Consider the following 23,483-nt stretch of genomic DNA (forward strand, 5'->3'; position numbering starts at 1 on the left):
CAAGTTGAATACCTTATACTTTTACTTCAGTGTGTTTAATTGACAATGATTGTATGTGTCGATATAATAAATTATAACCAGAGTAATTGGTCTTGATTTCACTGTAGCCATTTGGTTATTTCATTACCACTGTGCCTAGTATAATTTCTGCCCTGCAAGCAGTCTGTAGTTTGATTCATAGCCCGGGAATTTGTAAGCTGGTTAGTAGTTAAAACTCTCAACCTACCTGAAATATCTGCTCTGACTTGCTCGATGTTTTTCCATGGCGTCAAGAGAACCCATGCCTCGATACTTCTTCAGACGTACTCCGTCCGCAAAGAAATACTCGCCTGGTGCTTCTGATGTGCCAGCCAACATAGAACCCATCATCACTGTAGAATAGGTCATCAAGAATGTAAGAAGATGGTTATCAGAGAGATAGTAATCAGAGCATAGTTGGATAATATTTAGACCAGATGGTATTTAGAGCATAATTGGACGGTCATCAGAGCAAAGGGTAATAATGGGTAATAATCAAAGTGCAGTTTGATGTGCATCCTAAGTTGCCTGGATAGAAAAAGAAGGGTTGTTGGAGGGTTATCATCATACTTAATGTGCGTTCTAAACTACAAGTTCTTTGGATTTTTTCTAGCTGTTGGTGATTCAAGAGGATGAAGATGAGCCTTGTTGAGATAACCCACTGTTAATATTTCTCTGTCAACCATCACAGACACACTGTATTGTAAACATCCAAGTGTTCAGCAACTAATGCTACCAATCATGAATCCCAAAATGTAATGTCTGTAAGAATGCAAGTATTCAAGAACTTAAATGCTACCAAATATGTATATCTGCAACATTACAGCAAGGCTTACAAACCTGTTGATGTTGAGGTACAGTGCCTTGTTGAGATGTCTCAGAGGGGCAACCATGCTGGAAAAGTTAGTTTCCATCCCTGTTTAAACTATACTCTTCAAGGAATATCACTGCTTAGATGAAGTTCACTTACTCGTACCTATTCAATTACCCTTACCCCTATGAGCAAAGTGTTTACAACAAAGACATAACCCATTTTGAACAAAGTCTTGTACAACTTTTATTTTTATGAACAATGTGTTCACTAACCATTGCCCCTGATATAATTGTTCACCTACCATAACCCACTAAGAAAAGTGTTCACCTACCATTACCCTCTATGAGCAAAGTGTTCACCAACCATTACCCCCTAAGAAAAGTGTTCACCTACCATCACCCTCTATGAGCAAAGTGTTCACCAACCATTACCCCCTAAGAAAAGTGTTCACCTACCGTCACCCTCTATGAGCAAAGTTTTCAGCAACCATTACGCCCTAAGAAAAGTGTTCACCTACAGTTAACCCAATGACGAGTTGTTCACCAACCATTACCCCTTAAAAAAAGTGTTCACCTACCATTACCCCCTATGATTTGTATGTATGGGTATTGCTGTTTCGGGGATTTAATCATCTCTATCTGGTAGATGGAGTTGCCTTGGGATGAGTCCTGAATATATAACACATAAAATTTGTTATCGCTTAATCATGATAACACATAATAATATTTGAAAAAGATGTTACTATGTACCTAACAGGGCTTCTAAGAGTTTAAAACCTCAATCAGTCCAAGCCGGGCAACATCTACCCCCCCGCCCTCTCTCAGTATGTTTTATGAATAAATAATACCCTCCCCCTCCCTAAAGTACGGCTCCAAAGTCCCGTTATAGATATATCTGAAGAATTATGTCACACATTTTCGCAATGTGTATTATATTAATATTTTTTCTTGATGTGGCGTGGCTTTAAAGCCATCATAGCAGATTTAGATAGTCATTGATACAAACTGTATTTAAAATGAGATTCTCATCGACTTCTGCAAGGACTGCTACGATCGTAATTTATTGCGGCCGATGAAAAGACAAAAAGTGAAACAGTGTTGTTACTTATATGCTTAATGCATGCTTACAACGATAAGGAAAGCTGCGCCAGCTTGGACCAACGCTGACATTGTCGGTTTGTCCATCTCGTGTGTACTGACTGCCGCCATCACTAACTATTGTTTCTTTGTCGTCCTTGGACGCTATCGGGTACTCTGGTTCTTTGCTGTGCCCGTTCAAGCTATCACGCCACCATTTCGTTATTTTCATTGGTGATTGAAAGTTTTCCTGTTATCAAAATCGGAAGAAAAACAATGATTGCCGAATTACAGAAAAGTGACTTTCAAACACTCAATAAAGTGTGTAAGCCTCAATCATTTTCTTGCATGTTCGTTGCTACATGTGTGTCTGCAAATTAAACAGTTATCCGAAACAACTAGAATTTACCTGAACAAAACTGAGCAGGCACCCAGTTATCAGGTCAATACCAATGCAAGTATAAGGATTTATAAATGATTCTTGTAGTTGTGTAAAAAAGGTAAATATGTTATCCGTCACCCATGAGGAGCCATTAACAAAACATCTAAGCAGAAATGTCTCAAAGGAGCACCCAACTCGGCCATCTCCTATTGGAAAATGTCTATTTGAGTATCTGGAATTCCCCTTGGCATTCACACACTTTTTTAAGGTGTGAACTCATTTCTGAAAATGTCTACAAACTCTTCTTTTTGGTAAAATGTTTATATACTGATATAAGTGCACCTTGATGTCAGAAGGCGCGATGTCTGGGCTGTATGGTGGGTGTTTGAGGTAGTGCTGATCCAAATAGTCTGAAAACAGTGTTACAGTGGAGAAATATGCGGGAGCTTTATCGTTGAACAACTTGACACCGCACTCCCCGGTGTGTGAGTGCTTGTTGTAGTCATTAACAGCAGGGAAAACAATGTTATGATCCCTATAAAATATGCATGTTACATTTCTATGCTAAGGTACTGGAACTAGAGCAATACCAGTATTTCCACCAATTTCCAACCCGTTTCTATGCTGGGTTCAGCATCTGTACTATCCAATGTATCATTAAAGTAATAAGCGTCTTAAATGGTGCATTTTTGGTGTTGTTTATGCATATTTCTTGAACCATTCGCTATTTATTTAGGGTGTATATTTTATTTTCTTAGGGCGGATAGCCGTTTTTTGGCCTGATTATGACATCACAGTATATGGATAATTTATTTTTAAAACTTTCTCCATGTACATACCATGTACATGTGATTATGAAACATTGTGATAACCATGCAATACTTTAAAGAAAACTCCAGAAAATCTAGACCCCTTAATCGTGAGTTAGATACGCTAACCACTTTGTCATCGATACCAATGATGTATTCCATTACAACAATCTACATAATAACGATAGAAATAGTTTTATTGGATTTATTTGTAAATATATTGCAACATGACACTCAAACAATACCATCAAAATCTAGCAACATTTCATTTCAAGAACATGCATTCCATCAGATAACTAACAAATATATCATATATACAGCAAATAAAACCAGTCAAAGGATTTAGTTGTAAATTCTTGCTTTAATAAAAGGTACTGGTAGTCTGCAGAATTTCAGCTGAAGAACAGCTCATCAATACTATGTTTTTATTTTACTTACGTTTTTTTGTTAAACTCAGTTTGAGTCACAGACATTGTAAAGCACATTTGATATTGGCAGGGTAGTGTCAGAACAATTATATTATAATAAATCAACAGATAGTAAATGAGTTTTAACATGTTTAACAGAGACTCTTAACTATTATTATCATAACAAATCTTCGACGAATTCAAGAGCCTTAATACACAATTACACATTGTCATTGACAGCTTCCATTTTATACCATACATACATCATTTTAAAGGTAAGTCAGACTTTAATGGCTTTAACTTTGACACAGATCCTGAGGAAATATTCAATACACAACTTGAATCAATCATAAATTTCAGAGTAGAATGTAGAGTGTTTTGATTGGACTGTATAATTAATTGACCAATGCATGTCTAAGGATGAGGAACTTTATTGAATACAACCTCAGGGGACTTATTGAAGTATCATGGGAGAGGTTTTCATTCCTAGGAGAGATTTTCCAAAGTTGAAAACGTATCCTAGGTGCAAATACCGCTCCTAGGGTTCTTCATAAAACAGCAACTATAAAGTACTACTACAATGTAACAGTTCAACATATTAGCACAAAAATAACTGACCATAAAAAGCATAATGCAAGTACCAAGTACAATGAGAAAAATGATCCGTGTCAACCATTACTTCTTTCTAGGTTGTTTCATTCCAAACTTTCCTTACCAAACAAAACTCATATGATCTCAGTGTTCAATTATCTAGCCATATCAAAAATATAACGAGAAATCAATTCATAAATGTTAAGTTTCTGTAATTCTAACCCTATACATATATATACACATGTATCAACCATCAAAAAATACGTTCTGTCTTTTAGTAATGGTGTTATAGGTGTTTACACAATCATTCTATAAAATGCTTCATCTCAGAAATAAATTTAAACATATTCTATGTAAATTTTTGAAGAATTCATTTTTGTACCTTAAATGTTCATCACAATGTGATATAATGTACCATTAATATTCATCACACTCAACAAAATTTACATTTTATGTCCCTCCCTGTATCTTTAATATTCACCACAATAATCAACATTATCAATAATCTCAAGAAGACATAAATAACGCCTGCACTCGTGAAACAAGACAATGTACTTATAGTACATGTATGTATTTTAATGATTTATGATTACTTTAAGTATTCTGTCTAAATAAAATACTGATTGTAATTTCAAGTTTAAATACAAACTGGATTGAACAGTAGCACAGACTACCCATGTTATAAAATTTATCATCGGAATCAAATCGCTGTAGTATTTCAAATAAAACCTAAATATTATGCTTCATTTTTTTTCAAAAAACAACAACAAAAACATAAAAAAACAATTACATTGAAACATATAGTTGTAGCATTTTTACAAGATTTTTGTCTTGGATTTCTGTTGCTCAACTCAGTTAGCAATAATGGATGGAAATACAATTATGCCTACAATGATTGACACCAAAATAGAAATTCATGGAAATACAATTATTCCCGATCAATGTAAACTGACCAACACTTATGTAGAAATTCATGGAAACACAATAAAGCCCGATCTATGTAAACTTGCCAACACTTATGTAGAATATTATCATAGAAATACAATTTTGCCCGATCTATGTAAATTGACCGACACCTCGTTAGAAATTCATGCAAATACAATTATGCCTAATACGATTGGCACTTCAGTTAGAAACTCATGGAAAATATTATTATGTCTATGTAAACTGACCAACACTTTAGTTGGAAATTCATGGATATACAATCATGGCAAGTCTATGTTAACTGATTGACACTTTAGTTGGAAATTCATGGATATACAATCATGGCAAGTCTATGTTAACTGACTGACACTTAAGAAAATATAAAACTGAAAAACAAGCACCATTACAGAGTAAAGTTGAGACTTAGTAATATTTGAAACATAATTGGCATGATAATTATAAACGACATAATGAAAAAATATATCTGGAATGCTACTAACAAGGGCAGTAATTGTAATCCCATCAAAATATGAAATCATAATAATTTTTCATAACTATTTATCAAAGACATACAAGTTAACAAATTATCACTTTTGAAAAAAGTGCAATGGAAAATTCCTTCATTTTTACATCAATACCCTGCAGACCCAATTTATTTATACTGAAACATATTTGAAACTAAACATTTATATACCATCGAAATCATGAACAGAAAACTTTTGGATATTAGTTGCTGCAGTTAAAAATTTTGACAATCCATGCAGGCTGATGCAAATGATATTCACAAATTGTCATTTGAAAATATTTCATCATCATCTTATGCATGCTAATGTTTGATTGATTGCTGAAGTACGTGATGACGATTATGGCTGGTCCGCAGAAGACGCTGAACGCTAACGGTCCCAAGAACACAGACCGAGAGATTGCACAAAATTGTTGACTGCTACCCCCATTCCGCTAGTACAGGCGTTTCTCATATCTGCAAAAAATAAAGTTTCAATTTTATCACGAAAAGTTTTAGATTTCAACTTTCATTTCCTAAATATTTGTGCTGATCAGTAGTGGAAAGAGTATCAGTACAGTAAAACTAGTCAAACATATTTCTAAAATAGGTCAATAACTGAAGTTATCTTGTCAACAACCATACTTATTACAATCAAAACTGTTTTGTTCAATATAGTCAAGATAACACTCAATTATAGCTTGTGGTTTAAGTGAAAACCATACTATTTTATCCAGGCGTTATTTATGGAACAGAAACTCCCATTGTATGTGTTACCATTCTGATATGGGGGTTAATGTGTGGACAACACTCTCAAACATAGTACTTTTTTAAACATTTTTATCACATCACAATATAATTATCTTCAGAAACTTTTACTCTTTTCTTTACAATTGCTGTCTAATAGGTTCATATTTTGCTATAATAAAAAGTATGCTCTTAAATAAGAGGGCTCCAATAGTCAGGAAACACTATTAGAATTTGATACAAAAAATCATGCAATGAACTGTAAATAACAGAAAATACTGAATAGAGGTGCTCAATTAAGGTGTTTGCCTTTGATGTTCTGATTAAACGTGTACATGTACAACGCCTTTAAAACAGTACATGCTTTACCAACTGAACCGTGACAAGCAAAAATTGGTAATCTTATCAACGATTATATCGTATAGGTCATCTCATCAACGACTGTATCGTACAGATCATCTCAGTAACGATTGAATCATCGTCCAGGTCATCTTTTCAAATCAGTATCTCTGGGAAAAATGGTATATAACTCGAAGCAAATGATAGATTGAAGAGACATTGAGGCAATATTTATTTAAATTTTCAATCAAAAAATCAATAAATTTTGTGATAATACTAAAACAACACACTGAAATTCTTGATGACCCACACTCTTTGATAAAATGGTGCCTATGATAGTAAAACTAAATTGAATTGGTAATATGCTGTAATTGGTTCCTATGACAAAAATGGCAGAGCCTATAATGTGGCATATTTTAAGCTCCATGCAGAGCTACTGATAAGTTTTCATTTTAATTGAAGTGTATGTGTGTAAACAATGCTTTCATTCATTAATGGCAATTGTTTAAATGTACAGTTAAAAACACCACATCGCAACACTTCTCATCAAGGGAGATCACTCTGAATGAGTCGAATTTTGGTTAGTATCATAACGCGCATTTTCAGGCGTATTTACAGCCATTTCGATCCTTTACTGTAGCTCTGTCCATGGAATTTTTAAGGTCGTTAACGCATGAATAACATATTTGATGTGCTGACCCATTTATGATTGTTGTGGTATAAAACTGAGATTACCGTATATGTTCTATATGACGCACTTGGGCATGTCATACTTCTGTAGGTAAACCGTAACTCTTGTTTAAACAATAATGGACTGATCACATAGTGCCTTTCTTCTTTTAATCGAAAATCGACTGAAAAGGGCAGCATCGGCAACAATTAATAGTGATTTTGCCACAATTGATTATTGGAATGGATGAGGTTTTTTATTAAATTATTTTTTCCTTTTAAATTCATCAATTTGTTATTACCTTGATATAAAAATACAGAATTAATGTATTAACAAAACATACAAGTGAGGAAAAGGTTATAATAAGTTATTAAAATGAAGCCAAAATGCAAAGAGCAAAGTGTTTGTATAAGCATAAAAACGAATGATTATGAATCGATCATCAGTCGGCTTTTAAAATCTGTTTAAGGCAATCGATGGTAAAATTAAGTCCGACTCCAAACACATCAATCGATGTACATTTCCAACATAATCCATAATCAATCGAAGAAAAAACAGAAACAAAGCATCCTCTTAAATATTTACTGAAAAAAACAACAGTAAGGCCAATCAAAACCGATTTTATGGTGATCGCAAAAGTTCAAAAAAGGTGTCAGTCATTCGGTCTGACAGCCCCTGAAATTTTGTCAGTATTGTTTTTAAATATTTGTCGGTCTGACTTTTGCCAGTCTTTTAAGATTTCTGTGAAATAAAATTTGAAAGCCGCTATCTTTTGACAGCCCCACACTGACTTGTTATAAAATTGCCATTGGTTGATTTGGTGGCAATGTAATTCTCTCTTTTAAGATTTAAATGAGCCGTGTTTAATATTTGATGAACATTGTATCATTTCTACTTTTTTACATCTGAACACACTGTCAGTCAGATCAACACCTTACCAGTTTAGTCTGAGAGATACACAATTTACCAGCCAAGACCACTGGTTTTAAGGTTTTCGCGATGTCTGGCTTGTTCCTAAATGTTTTGAATTATTACAGGCAAGCCAACATATTGAAAGACCAAAGGTCGTAAATCCAACTAAACATAAAATCAGTTTGTCATGGCCCTGACAAGACTATACGATGTGGGATTATAAGAGGATACATGTATAGAGCACATACCGGAACATTTGCTCAGGCAGCATTGCTACTTTGATATCTGAGAAAATACAGAAATAATACTTATAAAATGTGACGTCGTTTGCAAAAATTCGCCCTGTTGATGTATTGACGTTAACAATAAAACAATTCGTTTTTGAAAACATTTAAAAATGGCTATACTTGTGTGTTGAAGAGTCTTGAAACAAAACAAAAATGAAAACATCACTTTTCCTTGCACATGACTGATTTTTGCTGACGACATCACAAATATTAAAGTCTAACGCAGTTTAAAATTATTATATTTGATGTTTGAAGAAGTACCAAACTCATCCTATAGCATCATATCAATAATTACACATGTAACTAGAACATCAAATCATTGAATTATCGTACACTGAGTTATCTATATTATGAACAAAATCAGCCCAGTTATCAGCATACTGTAAATATTATCTAACAAAATTAATATCGTCATTCTTTATGTGTGTCTCTATCACTGTCAATGGTTCAAGTTTTATGTTTTGCTTAAATATTTATCAAAGGCAAGCACCTTTTACATAGATCAATCTGAGCATTGTGCAAACAAATTCCAAATAAAAATTGATTCCCTAAATTCATGCATGGAATTTTTCAAGTATGTGTCCTATTCATTTTGTTTTTACACTGAGCCAACCGGGAAATGTAACTTTATAAGAGCATAAGGTGAGACATTTTTTTTTAGATTTTATTTACTCAGAATTTTATCATTTAATATTTTCCTGCGGTAGAAGTACTTTTTCAGACTTTTAAAAATTATAATATTAATTTGTGCCTGTTTACAATTTGATTCGTTCAAGTTAAAGGTGGACATTTATTAAATATTGTTATCAATGGGATAATAATTATTATGATGTGGACTCATTTTGTCACATGAACATCCAGCCCCAGAAAAGTTAACAATTTACTGTAAATATACCAAAAAGCACTCGGCCGATATGGACGATCAACCAAAAACTATTGTTATCAGACATGCAGCGTTATTGATCATTAAGGGATTGTTTAAAACTGTTGGGGTTTTTTCCAAAATAATCTTAAACACAAGCTCTAGCTCATTTAAAATTGATAAAAACATGGGTATTCAAAAAAGGAAAATAATGGAAAGTTTTGAAAAAAACATGAAAATTAATGTTTTAATGTGCATTAGTAACTGTTAGTTTATAAAGAGTATACCAATTTGAAAGGCGAACATCATGAAATAATATAAATTATGATTAAAACACATTAGTTCTGAATGAAACTTGAAGTGATAAGAATTTGTCAACTATAGTTTCTCCAAGAGGATTAGCCTTGTTGAGATACACTACCAACAACGCGGTTTTTTTTACCAGATTTTGCTAATCGCCGCGAGTTTTACTTTAACTGGGGATGTTATCTTTTTAAACAAAATTTTCACCATACACTGCCAAATAAGCAATTCATATGCATAAGCGATTTTCCTTAGTGACGCCGCGTATAGAGTTGACTCAACGCGGTGGAATGCCGTGAAAAGTATAGAAATAAAAGCAGTGGGTGTTATGCCTATATTGCGGGGTATAGTGAAAATTAAAGTATAAAGATCAAGTCCGCGTTAAGGAAAAATTGCGCCGTTGTGCGAAATCTGCAAAAGAAACGCGTGGTAAGAAGTGTATTTACAATACTTGCATACAATGCTACACAATTTTCCAATACTTGCATTAAATGGTACACTATTGTCAATACTTGTATATAACGATACACTATTTCTAATACTTCACTGAAATGTGAAAACTTTGCAAGACAATGCAAATCTATCTTTTGATATAAATGCGTTAATCTATTTCATTTTTACATCATAATCCCCCAAAAAATGGTTGTAAAGTCTACTTGAACTTTTAAAAACTTGAATAGAGTCAATTAAAGAGTGATTTCGCCACCCAAAAAGCCACACAAAACTAAGTTGTCCAAGAAATGCAATTCAGCAAATACTTTAGCCTAAGTGACGAAGCTAAAATGCTACAAATAATAGTATTTGCCTATTGACTCTGGCAACATGTGTACCAAGTTTGAAGGCCAACCTAAGAAGTTGAGCCCAACAGATCAGCGCGGATATCAATGCCATATAATCACTAGGCAGTTCCCCAACTTTACCATCAAACAAAAAAGGAGCCTATAAACGCTTTTTATACGCATAAGTGAGTTCAATGAACATGAAATTATGAAAATGACATTGGGAAGATCTTTCGAAGGTGTTTTGGACAACTGTTACAATGAATGACACGGCTGTGACTATTTCTGTGAAGCAATGATTTTTTTTAATTTGAATATGCACAAGACCGTCTGCTCAAAATTCACGAGCCAGTATGTGTGAGGCTGCTTGTAAAATATCATCTTGGCCAGACAAAATTCCAGTTGATGCATACTTTATTTTACACTTTGCACGAGTGCATAAATAAAGCTGTCAAGGGCATTCAGATTTTCCTCTCATCCAATAAATTGGACTAATTCATTGGCCAAAGTGGCCTCTGCCTCATTCAACATCTAGTGACGTCTGACGATGTCACAGTGTACATTATCTCCAAATTTCTGTAGTTTTACAGACAAATAGACACAGCCTTAAAATGACTTGAACAGAAGGCAGGTGCGCAATCATGGCGGAAAATCCAAAGTACTATTCACACATATCTACTCACCCATCAAGATTACAGACGCAAAATACTACAGAGAAAGATAAAACAACATTAAGTACCATCATATTTACATTAATTTTCCACAACCAATATATAGTACGACAAACAAGATTACAAAAATACAGATGTTCTTCATAAAATGAAGCCCATGGTATTCAAAATTTTCATTTTCAGGTTGTTGTTTTTTTGCATTTATGAAATAGGTGGTCATTCGAAACCCTCTCTGAGATTTAGGATACATTTATAAAAAATAAAAATAAATATTTTTCATTCATGACCTTTCACTGAAATAAGATGTAAATATGAGGGCACTCGATAGAAATAACATAAAATATACTATCAAAAGCAAAACAATATTAACTCTGTGTATAAATTAAAGCAGCTTTTTTGTCCTTTACCCAGTGTAAACAATAATAGATGAGAATGGATACATACGAATGAAGATTGTGAACTCCCCCTTCGATCTGCGCAGACGTAGTTCTCCGTTCAAACTTCAATTCCCCAGAGTACATCATTGATCTAGAAAGTAAGATTTAATGCCGATGATGATAAATACTTTTAATAACAGATACAAAGAAATTGCATATTTTACATTTTCGAATCACACACATATGGAGCATATACTACTCATGCCTGTTAATACCTTATTTGAACTATCAAAGGGTTCCAGCTATTTTGGCTTCAATAAAACAATCAAAGAATGTACCGCAGAGAGAACGCTAATGCAAAGAGTGAAGGGTTTGTACGAGCAAAAAAAAAAAGATTATTAATCGATAATTGGTCCGTTTTTAAACTCTGTTTATTGATAGTAAAAATTGGTTTGATTCCCAACACTTACCGAAGGTGTGAGAGGCTCTTGGAGCCAATATCCTGGCAGCCATGCTGTATGCCGGCAATCAGATATGGAACAAACTTGTGGATGGAACCTTTGTCTTGAATTGAACCGCTGACTCCTTGGGCTACCTTTAACTTATCACTCTCACTGGAATCAGAAAGGTTGTTTTTCATAGTTCATACAGTACATTCAATGATGCAAGTGAGTTTAAACATGTTAAGGGAGAAAGACAGTCTAAGATTTATACTAGTTTATTTAAGCTTGATTGTTAAGACAGCTAAACATTGATATAAATCACTCTTAAATCTGTTTACTGGGGAGCTGCCAGTACTGGTGTCCTTTTAAGAGGCAATGAGAAAGTACCCCTGGTGGGATTATGAGCCACAATCTCTTTGGTGAGAGGTTGACACCTTTTCCATTTGACTTCTCTCATTAACTCAGATATGGACTTGGTAGAGAGCAACATGCATTTAAGGCCAAAAAGCCAATTACACTTATATATTCAAAGGGGGGGAGGGGAGGGGGGGGGGGGGTGGCACTGAGACAGAGTAAGAACATAACAAATAGAAAGATATTGACCTATGACATAACAAATATAAAACTCAAAAACGCATACCAGATATCAGTTTTCACATTGGTATGTATATCTATTAAACAACAGTGGTTTTATAATTTAAGTTTATCTATGTGCGCTTAAATAAGTATCAAGATTATAGAAGTGTTTTCAACATCCAAGGTCATAGTTCTTGCTGCGCATAGGAGCTGGGGCCGCATGGGCCGCGACCCCCCCCCCAATATTCTGGCTAGTAACAGCAATGGGGCCGCAAATATTTGATACCTTTTTTCTTAATAATCGTATTTTAACTAAAACCACGCACATATAGATCAATACCAGTCTGACACGATATTGAATAAACAGGTCACCATGTCATAATTAAACATGTTACCATCTAGCTAACTGCCGTGTGAATGACGTGAAACAGTCAGGTAAGTGGGGAAAAAAGGCAGTAAGACAATAATTATTTGTATTGTTTTTGATGTTTCAAATACTGTAGTTGAAGAACTGAGGAAGGAAATGAGTCCTGAAATTAGAGTGCTGTGCCCAACTAGATGGACTGTTAGGGCGGATTGTTTGAAAATGGTCTTGGACAATTATTCCGTTCTCCAGAAATTACTTAAACATTCACAACCAATTTTGTTAAGATGAATGCGCAAACTACAGAACTTAAAGCTAAAAAATGGCCTTTGGGCTTTCAACAAGAACAAGGCAGAGTAATTCACAAAATCAACTGCAGAAGCAAAATGTCTCTCAAAATCTTAGACTTGCAAATTGTCTCCCTTAACTCTAAACTTGAATTTATATGTACATGTAAACTTGGCTAAAAATAGAATTCACTCATGCAGACCTGGCTAAAAATAGAAAGCATTTCTTTAAAACTTTCATGGCCCATAATCTAGGCATTCATGGGCGGATCTTGCTGGTTTTCGAAAGGAACCGAGCTCTAATGGATATCTAGATACTGTACATGTTTCATCGAGATACAATCAAAACTGAAGACTGTATCGTGTTCACAACCAATTGTATACACAATAGCATTATTTTATACTATCAATGGCCATAATCTAGGCATGCATGGGCGTATCTGGCTGGTTTTCGAAAGGAACCCAGCTCTAATGGATATCTAGATACTGTACAAGTTTCATCGAGATACAATCAAAACTGAAGACTGTTTCGTGTTCACAAGCAATTGTTTACAGATGCACGAACGCACGACCGCACGGATGCACATACGACGTACACATTACCATCGCATAAGCTCTTCTGGCCTTTGGCCAGTAGAGCTGAAAACATGAAAATAATACCTGAACTTACTGGAAATAGAGTCTTTCAATGCTTAAATTTGAAAAAAATCAAACGGAGGGGACACGCCCCATTAGCCCCACCCCTTTCCGCGTCCCAGATGTCAATTACCTTCCTATGCGCCTGTAATCTTCAAGAGTTTGTTGCTATTTTATGAGTTATCAGCTGTGTGTGCCACTTAAATTATTCAATTCAATTCAGAATGTCAATATGGTTAAAATAAACAAGAATGCAGCATTTAATACTTAAATTAGCTTAAACACCCTACATCAGATTTTAACCTATAACTTTCGGTTTCAGGGAAGTAGGTCCATATCCCAAATCATGACCCTCTTACATCAAATCTTGAATGTGACCAAAAAAGCCTGCTGATAGATTGACAATGGCCCGAGATTTATTTTCCTTTGATTCCCCACTAATGGAGGAGTGAGGGACAGAAATAAACATGTATCAAATATATGAATACATTTATGTATTTCATAAAGAAAACATTTTTACTTTGACTATCCCTAATCTCTTTTCAACGCCCTTTGCACCTTGCTTTAACAGTGAATAATGTTATGATGTCAGACAGTGACTGGGCCAGACTGACACAAAGTATGAGGTCATGATTAGACCTTATCAGCTAGCCTCAAAACGTCAGGCTATCAATTCACTTGGATAAACAATAGAATTCAACTTCCTCATTTGAATGACTTGCAAGGTTTAAATATTTATGCGAAAAGCTACAGAAACAAGCTCAGTAGCAAAAAGTTTCAACATAAACCCAGTTTAATGGCACTGGGTAAACGCCAAAGACATAGAACTTAAAATCACAAACAAGAAACATGGAAGAACAGCACAAAACTCCACAAGGAGCACAGTGCAAACAAACTTAGTTTATATATATATATATATATATATCAAAGTGCTGAAAGCACTGATGGACTAGGGCTTCATTCAGGGGAATGTTCACAACCATATAACAATATTCTAAGCATTGAAAAAATCGGCTCACATCACAAGGGGTCACTGTTTAATGGGCTAGCTTAAACTTTAGACTAAAACTGCTTGCAGCTAGCTGCAAAGGAAATTTGAAAAATCTAGTGAAGTGTGTGTAAAGTGAGGGGGGGGTATAGGGGGGGGGGGGGGGACACATACTTCTTTAATTTGATCAAATCCTTTTACTTCTTTAATTTGATCAAATCCTTTTATATCAAAGGTCTGTTATTTGCAGTTTCACAGAAGATTTTCAATGATGTAATTATGTACTATATAGAAAACCTGTCACCTCTTTTTCAGGGGAGCTTTAAACCACAGGGCCATACTTTGAACAATCTTTGTATAAGACATCTACATTGTACACCTATGTCAGACTGCATACACAATGCTATTAGGAAGTAGTTTTTATTTAAAAAGAGAAGAATAATTGTCTCCCTCTTAATTTGTGCTTGGTATTCAATTCATATAACATGTTACCATGATAACTTAGTGCTGTTGATAAATATTAGGCACTGCCTTCTGTCTAATGCTATTTATATTACTGCTGCAGACTTTTGTACATAGCAAAGCAAGTTGAGTAGACTTAGATGAGATGAATATTGTTTTTAAAGTATGAAATATTGAAATGTCTTTTAAATACTCTGACCATCAAATTTCATAACATGGTGTCAGCAGTTCATCACACTGCTAGAGAGAATGGAATAGCAAACATAATTTTATTCTTTATTATATACCCATCATCAATCCACATGCAATACATATCACAAAATACTTTAACCCATATTCCGCTCCAGTGCAATACGGCCATATACCACTCTTGTGACGTCACGTCATAACAAGTATGTTCACGTCATTAAACCAATAAGTGCATCCTTAAAATGAAATTTATTATGCAAAGATGTGGCTTCTAAGTGATCTAATCAGTAATGTATTTAATAAAAGGATTATTAGTACTGCGTTATGATCCGGATATGGCGGAATGTCATATTTGATTCTGGTAGTAAATTTGATTTTTCTCGGCTTGTGCCTTGTGAAATCCTAATCTGCAAAAATCTACTTGAGTTAAATACAACCTCCTGGATCAAAACGCAGGAACAACAAAACCTGTTACCCCGTGGACAGAGCATCTTTAACCCACAGGGCCATTGTAACTTTGAACAATCATTGTAAAAGACAACTACATACAAGATGCTTAAGGAATTAGTTTGGAAAAATTAAGAATTATTTTCTCCATCTTAATTTGTATGCATTAGATAACTCAATAATTGCAGCAGTTGGCCATTCTTGTATTGTTATCTGTCACTGTCCTGAATGCTCCCTATCTCAATAGATGCAAAAGGTTTAGGCTCATGATTCTCCTGGTCCAATATGTCATACAGAAAGAAGATGTTGAATGTAGAATCAAGAAGCTTTCTTTTCAGGCACTCCAAATTGAATAGTACTGTAACATTTGGAGTGCCAAGAATTAGTGGGATTCCTAGGCAACACAGGTATCAGGTGTTGCAGTACATCTGGCAAATACTTTTCACCCGTCCTTGTAAATCTAAAAAAGCTTTCATTTCGCAAAAGTAGTTCATATAACTATATTAAGGTTGCTAAATCAGAGTTTGAATAATTCTACAAACTAGATGTGCCTTTAATTGCAGCAATTTGAACTCCAACTCATTATGTCAATTAAGCTGGTTAAGCAATACTGTAGTTCCTTGGTGTGGGGATTGCTTTATTTACTTTAATAAACAAACAGTTCTTGCGTTGGAAAGTACAATGTATTAATATGCATTTTTCTTGCCCTGACTCCATCCAAGCCTTAAATCTTAGATCAACATGTACTTGGGGCTATGTGTAATAACAATGAGAACTATAAATTATGTTCAATTTAGTGCCACTTATGATATTTCATTCCACAAACAAAAACACTAACATGTTCAAACCAATATCCTATGTTATGATAAAACCATTGCCAAGTTGGTAATTTGAAAAGACAAGAAATTATATCTGGTCAGGGTTTGACATAGTCTTTCTAGACAGCGTGCTGGACTTGTTTTGCATTTACTTTAAAAATCTTCAAAAGCTTAACTGAACAAGACTGGAGCAAAAAAGGGGTTTAAAAGACTTACGAGATCATTCTAACATCACCTATACCATTAGTTCTTATCTACAAACTTAAGTCAACATAATAATTAATGTTTTACATAAATATTGCAATGAATAAAACATATTGCAACAAGAGATGTTTGTCAAACATTATGCCCCCCCTGAGCGCCATGTTGTCAGGATTATATGGACAATTGAATGAAATATGCATGGACCGAAATGACAGCTGATTTGTTGCTGTTTTAAGATTATGACCATTAAAGTGTGAGGATAAAGTGTGTTATGACCGTCATGACCTTTGACTCTATGAACTCAAAATCCAGAGTCATCAGCTGGTCACCAGAAACCTAAATGTCAAGTTAGAGTGCCATGGGTGCAGGCATTGTCAAGTTATCACAAGACAAGTTTTTTTCGTTCATGGTCACTGTGACCTTGACCTTTGACCTGATGACCCCTTAAATCATAAGGGGTCATCTACAAGTCAGATGCAACTCCAAGTCAAGTTTGAAGGCCATGGGTTCAGGCATTGTTGAGTTATCACTCGGACAACCTTTTACCATTTAAGATCACTGTGACCTTGACCTTTGGCTCTATGAATCCTAAAATCAATAAGGGTGATCTACTGGTCAGGCTTAACATCCATGTCAAGTTTAATGATCATAGGTTCAGGCATTGTTGAGATATCAGTGGGGGAAGATTTGTTAACTTTTTTGCGTTAAAGGTTACTGTGACATCGACCTTGGCCTGATGACCCCCAAAGTCGATAAGGGTCATCTACTGGGCAGGCCCAACCTTCATGTCAAGTTTGATGACCATAGGTCCAAGAATTGTCGAGTTAGCTTTCAAGGTCACTGTGACCTTGACCTTTGACCCCTAAAATCAATAGGGGTCATCTACTGGTCAGGCCCAACCTCCATGTCAAGTTTGATGACCATAGGTCCAAGAATTGTCGAGTTTGCTTTCAAGGTCACTGTGACCTTGACCTTTGACCCCTAAAATCAATAGGGGTCATCTACTGGTCAGGTACAACCTCCATGTCAAGTTTAAGGGCCATGGGTGCAGGCATTGTTGAGTTATCACTTGGACAACCTTTTATCATTCAAGGTCACTGTGACCTTGACCTTTGGCCCAATGACCCCTAAAATTAATATGTACAATCTCCTGGCCAGGCTCAATCTCCATATCAAGTTTGAGGGCCATGGGTGCAGCCATTGTCAAGTTATCACTCGGATAACCTTTTATCATTCCAGGTCACTGTGACCTTGACCTTTGGCCCAATGACCCCTTAAATCAATAGGGACCATCTTCTGGCCAGGCCAAACCTCCAAGTCAAGTTTGAGGGCCATGGGTGCAGGCATTGTCAAGTTATCACTCGGACAACCTTTTATCATTCCAGGTCACTGTGACCTTGACCTTTGGCCAGATGACCCCAAAAACAATAGGGGTCATCTCCTGGTCAGGCCAATTCTCCAAGTCAAGTTTGAGGGCCATGGGTGCAGGCATTGTTGAGTTATCAATCGGACCACCTTTTACCATTCAAGGTCACTGTGACCTTGACCTTTGGCTCAATGACCCCCAAAAACAATAGGGGTCATCTACTGGTCAGGCCCAACCTTCATGTCAAGTTTGAGGGCCATGGGTGCAGGCATTGTTGAGTTATCACTCGAACAACCTTTTACCATTCAAGGTCAGTGTGACCTTGACCTTTGACCCATTGAGCCAAAAAATAATAGGGGTCAGCTACTGGTCAGGCCCAACCTCCAAGTCAAGTTTGAGGGCCATTGGTGCAGGCATTGTTAGTTATCACTCGGACAAACTTTTACCATTCAAGGTCACTGTGACCTTGACCTTTGGCCTGATGACCCCCAAAAACTATAGGGGTCATCTACTGGTCAGGCCCAACCTCCATGTCAAGTTTGAGGGCCATGGGTGCAGGCATTGTTGAGTTATCACTCGGACAAGCTTTAAAATTATTTTACCATTAAAGGTCACTGTGACCTTGACCTTTGACCCGATGACCCCCAAAATCAATAGGGGTCATCTACTGGTCAGGCCCAACCTTCATGTGAAGTTTGATGACCATACGTCCAGGAATTGTTCAGTTATCACTCGGACAAGCTTTGGTCTACCGACGGACGGACCGACCGACCGACCGACATGCCTGTGCAAAGCAATATACCCCTCTTCTTCGAAGGGGGGCATAATAAGTGCCAATAACATAGCAATCAAGTATGATCACTATAGGCCTAAACATGAGATTTCAACATTTCCTAATAAACAATAAAAAAAATTACTCAAGTTTCTCATTATTTACACAAGCTGAAAAAATGGTCTCTTTTTGAATACTTCACATATTTCATGGCTTTCATCATTCAAACTAACATTTCGCTTGTTATTTCAATATTCAATGATTTTGTAAACATTCATAACTGATGGTTAAAATTAACATTCATGCTAATCATGCCTACCAAAAGCACCTGACTGACCAATCAGTATCCAATTTTGGTAGGGCTTATTGGTGGTTCATTGAAATCAACCATGACCTCCCACAATCTGCACTGATCAACAGTAGTCAATGAGTTGTTTCAATTGTTCTTATTTTCATAAACTTAGAAAACAACTGCAGTGAATAAAATTTATTCCTCATCACTAAGAGAAAGTTTAGAAAAATGAACGAAGCCGAGTTACATCTAGTAGGATATCAAATCCTACAAATGTATTCATCATTTTATATAACCGTATAAAGTAAATGTTAAATTTTTGAAAGTCTAAAAAGTTTTATTTTTTTGTATATCAAAGAACATTTGTGTGTATAATCTTGATGATATTTTGTGATTCATTTAATTTCATTCTTGTTTCATTTAGTGTTCAATCCCAAGCTTTCTTGTTCACATTTAAGTGCAAGAAAAGTCACTTAATAATGATCTGAATAAATTCATTATAATGTAAGGTCACATAAAGGATATATTGTGCGTTTAAAAAATAACATTTTTTCATCTGTTTATGTCAAATGTAGTGCATTGAAATTTTATTATGAGTTTAAAGCTGCACTCTCATTTTGACAACTTTTTTATTTTTTGTCTTGGAACGAGCCAATTTTTGCGAAAATCCATGGAAACCAGTTATATAAGACTGCTTACCAAAATTTAGATGGCAGATTTTTATATTAAAGTTAAAAAATTGATGTTTTAAGCATTATTCTTTAACTGTTAGTAATGGTTTAAGCCATAAAACATTAATTTTCGAACGGAAATATGACAAACTACGAGCTGATTGTTTGTCAGCAATCTGATATCATTGGTTTGAAGATGTTTACGCAAAAATTTGCTCTTTCCAAGACAAAACAAGAGCTGTCACAGTATGTGACGAATGCCCCCGAATGTGACATTGACCTATGAACAAGGTCAGTACATGAAAAGTTGATCTTGCCTTTACGTGTCAAATACATATGGCAAGTTATTTTAAATTGCCTCTGAACATAGAAAAATACCACCCATACTTGACAACCTACACTGTTATGTCCTTATATTCAGAATTCCCTTGTGAATAAACACTTAGTGTATCTTTCACCTTAGAGGTAGGGACATGGGTCTTGCACACGACACATTGTCTTCGTATGTGGAACACATGTAGCAAGTGATTTTAAAATCTGTCCATACAAGAGAAAGTTACAGCCCGGACACGACAACCTATACTCTATCTCCTTATATGCAGCACTCCATTGTGAATAAACACTAAGTGTGACCTTGACCTTTGAGGTAGGGACACAGGTCTTGCACGCGACACGTCGTCTTGGTATGTGGAACACATGTGGCAAGTTATTTTAAAATCTGTCCATACAAGGGAAAGTTACAGCCCGGACACGACAACCTGTACTCTATGTCCTTATATGCAGCACTCCATTGTGAATAAACACTAAGTGTGACCTTGACCTTTGAGGTAGGGACACGGGTCTTGCACGCGACACATCGTCTTGGTATGTGGTACACATGTGGCAAGTTATTTTAAAATATGTCCATACAAGAGAAAGTTACAGCCCGGACACAACAACCTATACTCAATGTCCTTATATGCAGCACTCCATTGTGAATAAACACTAAGTTTGACCTTGACCTTTGAGGTAGGGACACGAGTCTTGCACGCCACACGTCGTCTTGGTATGTGGAACACATGTGGCAAGTTATTTTAAAATCTGTCCATACAAGGGAAAGTTACAGAGCCGGACGGACGGACGGTGCGATTTTAATATGCCCACCTTCGGGGGCATAAAAAAGTTGTAAAAACGGTAAATCTGTGAGAGTGCAGCTTTAAACTATGACAGGAATAATTCAAGGGAATGATTTTTTGTGAATTCTAGCATTAAAATTGTCTGAATCGCATGAAAATTTATAAATTATGTAAGGTATTCTCACATTGGTCACACTTTTTAAACTTTGTGCTGTCTTCTTTTTGTTTGTCTCAAATTAATACAGCATTGGCTTCACTTGTTGTTTATGAATGGGACTGTACACCTGATTGGCACCAAAAAAGTTTTTTTTTTTCCTGTAACGAATCTAAGGACACTTTTTTAATAAAATATTTTACTCTTTGATATCGTTATTGTAAATAAAATACAAAAAAAAAATTGCTGTGAAGTGTCGTATCCACTATGCTATGAAGACTTACTTTTACTGGGTGGAATTTTCCAGATGTATACCTAACTCGCTAATATCATGTAATAACATCAACGGCAGATCACGCATAAGGAATGAATTCTACTCGGTAGACATACCTAGTAATCTTTTTTTAATGGAAAAACACGAAATAACTGCTATTAATAAATCATTTGTAAACTATGGGGATCATCAGTTAGTAAGTTTCAATGCATTAATTGTACACATCGATACCAAGTTTATGTCAATTTCCTACAATTTTCTTTAAATTTTTGCTTTTTCATCATTAACTGAGTACAGCCCCTTTAAACTGTACCTTATAATGTCTGTGACTTATCAAATTGTTAATTGTAATGGTCTACAACCAAGATTTGTTTTAATTATCCAGGTTTCAAACTGCATTGTGTATGCGATTGGAAAGGTAATCTTGAAAGCTCACTTGGTATAATTTTTACAAATAACATTCACCCTGCAAGGTACTGATATTTGGATGATACATAAAGATTTGCACAGTCATTTATGTATACTTGCATTTATTGATAAAGGATACCTCTTCAAATCTTATATTTAGATTGCAAAGTATAACTTATATAAATAAATATATATTCTTAACTTTATCTGAATACACAAGCTAATGCACCAGTCAATTGAAAGGCCTAAAAAAAATTGTTTGGTTAGGGTTATATCCTTTTCAAAAGGTAGGGTAGGTAGGTTTTTTTTTTTGTTTTTGTTTTTTTATTATTAGGCTTTATATAAGAATGTTAGTTTCATCATTGGAGAATGGTGTTAAAGTTATCTCCTGTATAAGCATTAAAGGTTTTAAACTACACATTGAAAAGCAATTAAAAAAAAAGAAAAAAAATATTATTATTTTTTTTAGTTTTTTCATTATTTTTTTAGTTTTTTCATTTTTTTTTTTTCAAACTGACTATAAAAACCGTAGGGTCGGCGCCTATTCCCTAGGTAGGGTCTGATAACCCGAACCAAATGTATTTTTTTTAGGCCAAACCATGCCCCCCCCCCCGGTCCCGGAGTAGCGGTCCAGCCAACCCCAGCTAAAATCCCCGCCCTACAGAGATAATCTGATGGTAAAATCCTCACCAAATGCCCCGCAACTAAGGGACATTATGTTAAGCCCCATCCATACTGTATTTTCCGGGAAGACCTGGCTCTGCGGGGCCACCTGAAAGGTAAAAACATGGCCCATTTCACCGGCTATCCCCGGTATACCCCCCGGATGTGGGAGCCGTGGTTACAATTGACTGGTGCAATCTCATGCCAAGATGATTCCTGGTCTGACATCGCGAGGTTAGTTATTCTTAAGCATACAAAAGCCTGGACAGCATTTGAGAAAGACTGTTGTGAGGTTAAATCTTCATTACTTCACTATTCCACAACATTGGGTGATAAGGGAACTTTATTGAATATTTTGATTTTAATTTTGTTCCTTAAACGCCACAAGTCAACTGATTAATTAATACAAATTCAATTCTATCTCCACAATATTCGGCACTGCATTGTTAAATAAAACACAAAAGTTACACTTATAAATTATTTAACCAAATACCTTTCCCTCAAATATTTCACAAATTTATATTGATCTATCAACAACAATGCATCACCATACAGTATCTTTGACTGATTTTTGATATTCATTCCTGGCTAGAAAACAAAAAGTGAGCACAAAGCGTCTTCAGAAAAAGAACTTGTAAAGTATGTACCAGTCAATTGTAACCACGAACCACGCCCCCCTCCCCCCCAGGGAATAGCAGGTACTTTGACTTTCGGCCCAGCCAATCCCCGGTAAAATCCCTGCCCTGCAAGAACGTACTGGTGGTAACATCCCGTGAATACCCCCCCCCCCCCCCCCCGCACCCAAGGGATCTAAGATAAGAGCAATTCTCTGATATATTTTGAGGGAAGACAAAACCACCGCAATCACCCGGCATTGCGAGGAC

At 35.6% G+C, this 23,483-nt stretch overlaps 1 protein-coding gene across 7 annotated transcripts in view; it reads right to left on the reverse strand.

The window, feature by feature from the left end:
* Window positions 1-23,483, reverse strand: part of LOC128218523 (inosine-5'-monophosphate dehydrogenase 1-like) — a 75,407-nt gene that overhangs the window by 32,691 nt on the left and 19,233 nt on the right. For 3 of the 7 annotated variants that reach the window (XM_052926204.1, XM_052926206.1, XM_052926209.1), the window contains exon 11: window positions 227-371. In XM_052926204.1, coding sequence (XP_052782164.1) covers window positions 227-371 — 145 coding nt within the window. Of the gene's footprint in view, window positions 1-226; window positions 372-3,290; window positions 6,001-8,439; window positions 8,477-11,105; window positions 11,131-11,537; window positions 11,622-11,940; window positions 12,085-23,483 lie in introns of those variants that run through there. The other 4 variants (XM_052926208.1, XM_052926203.1, XM_052926207.1 and 1 more) reach the window with 4 other exon arrangements.

This window comes from Mya arenaria, chromosome 14, assembly GCF_026914265.1.
Source record: "Mya arenaria isolate MELC-2E11 chromosome 14, ASM2691426v1".
Classification (NCBI taxonomy): Eukaryota; Metazoa; Mollusca; class Bivalvia; order Myida; family Myidae; genus Mya; species Mya arenaria.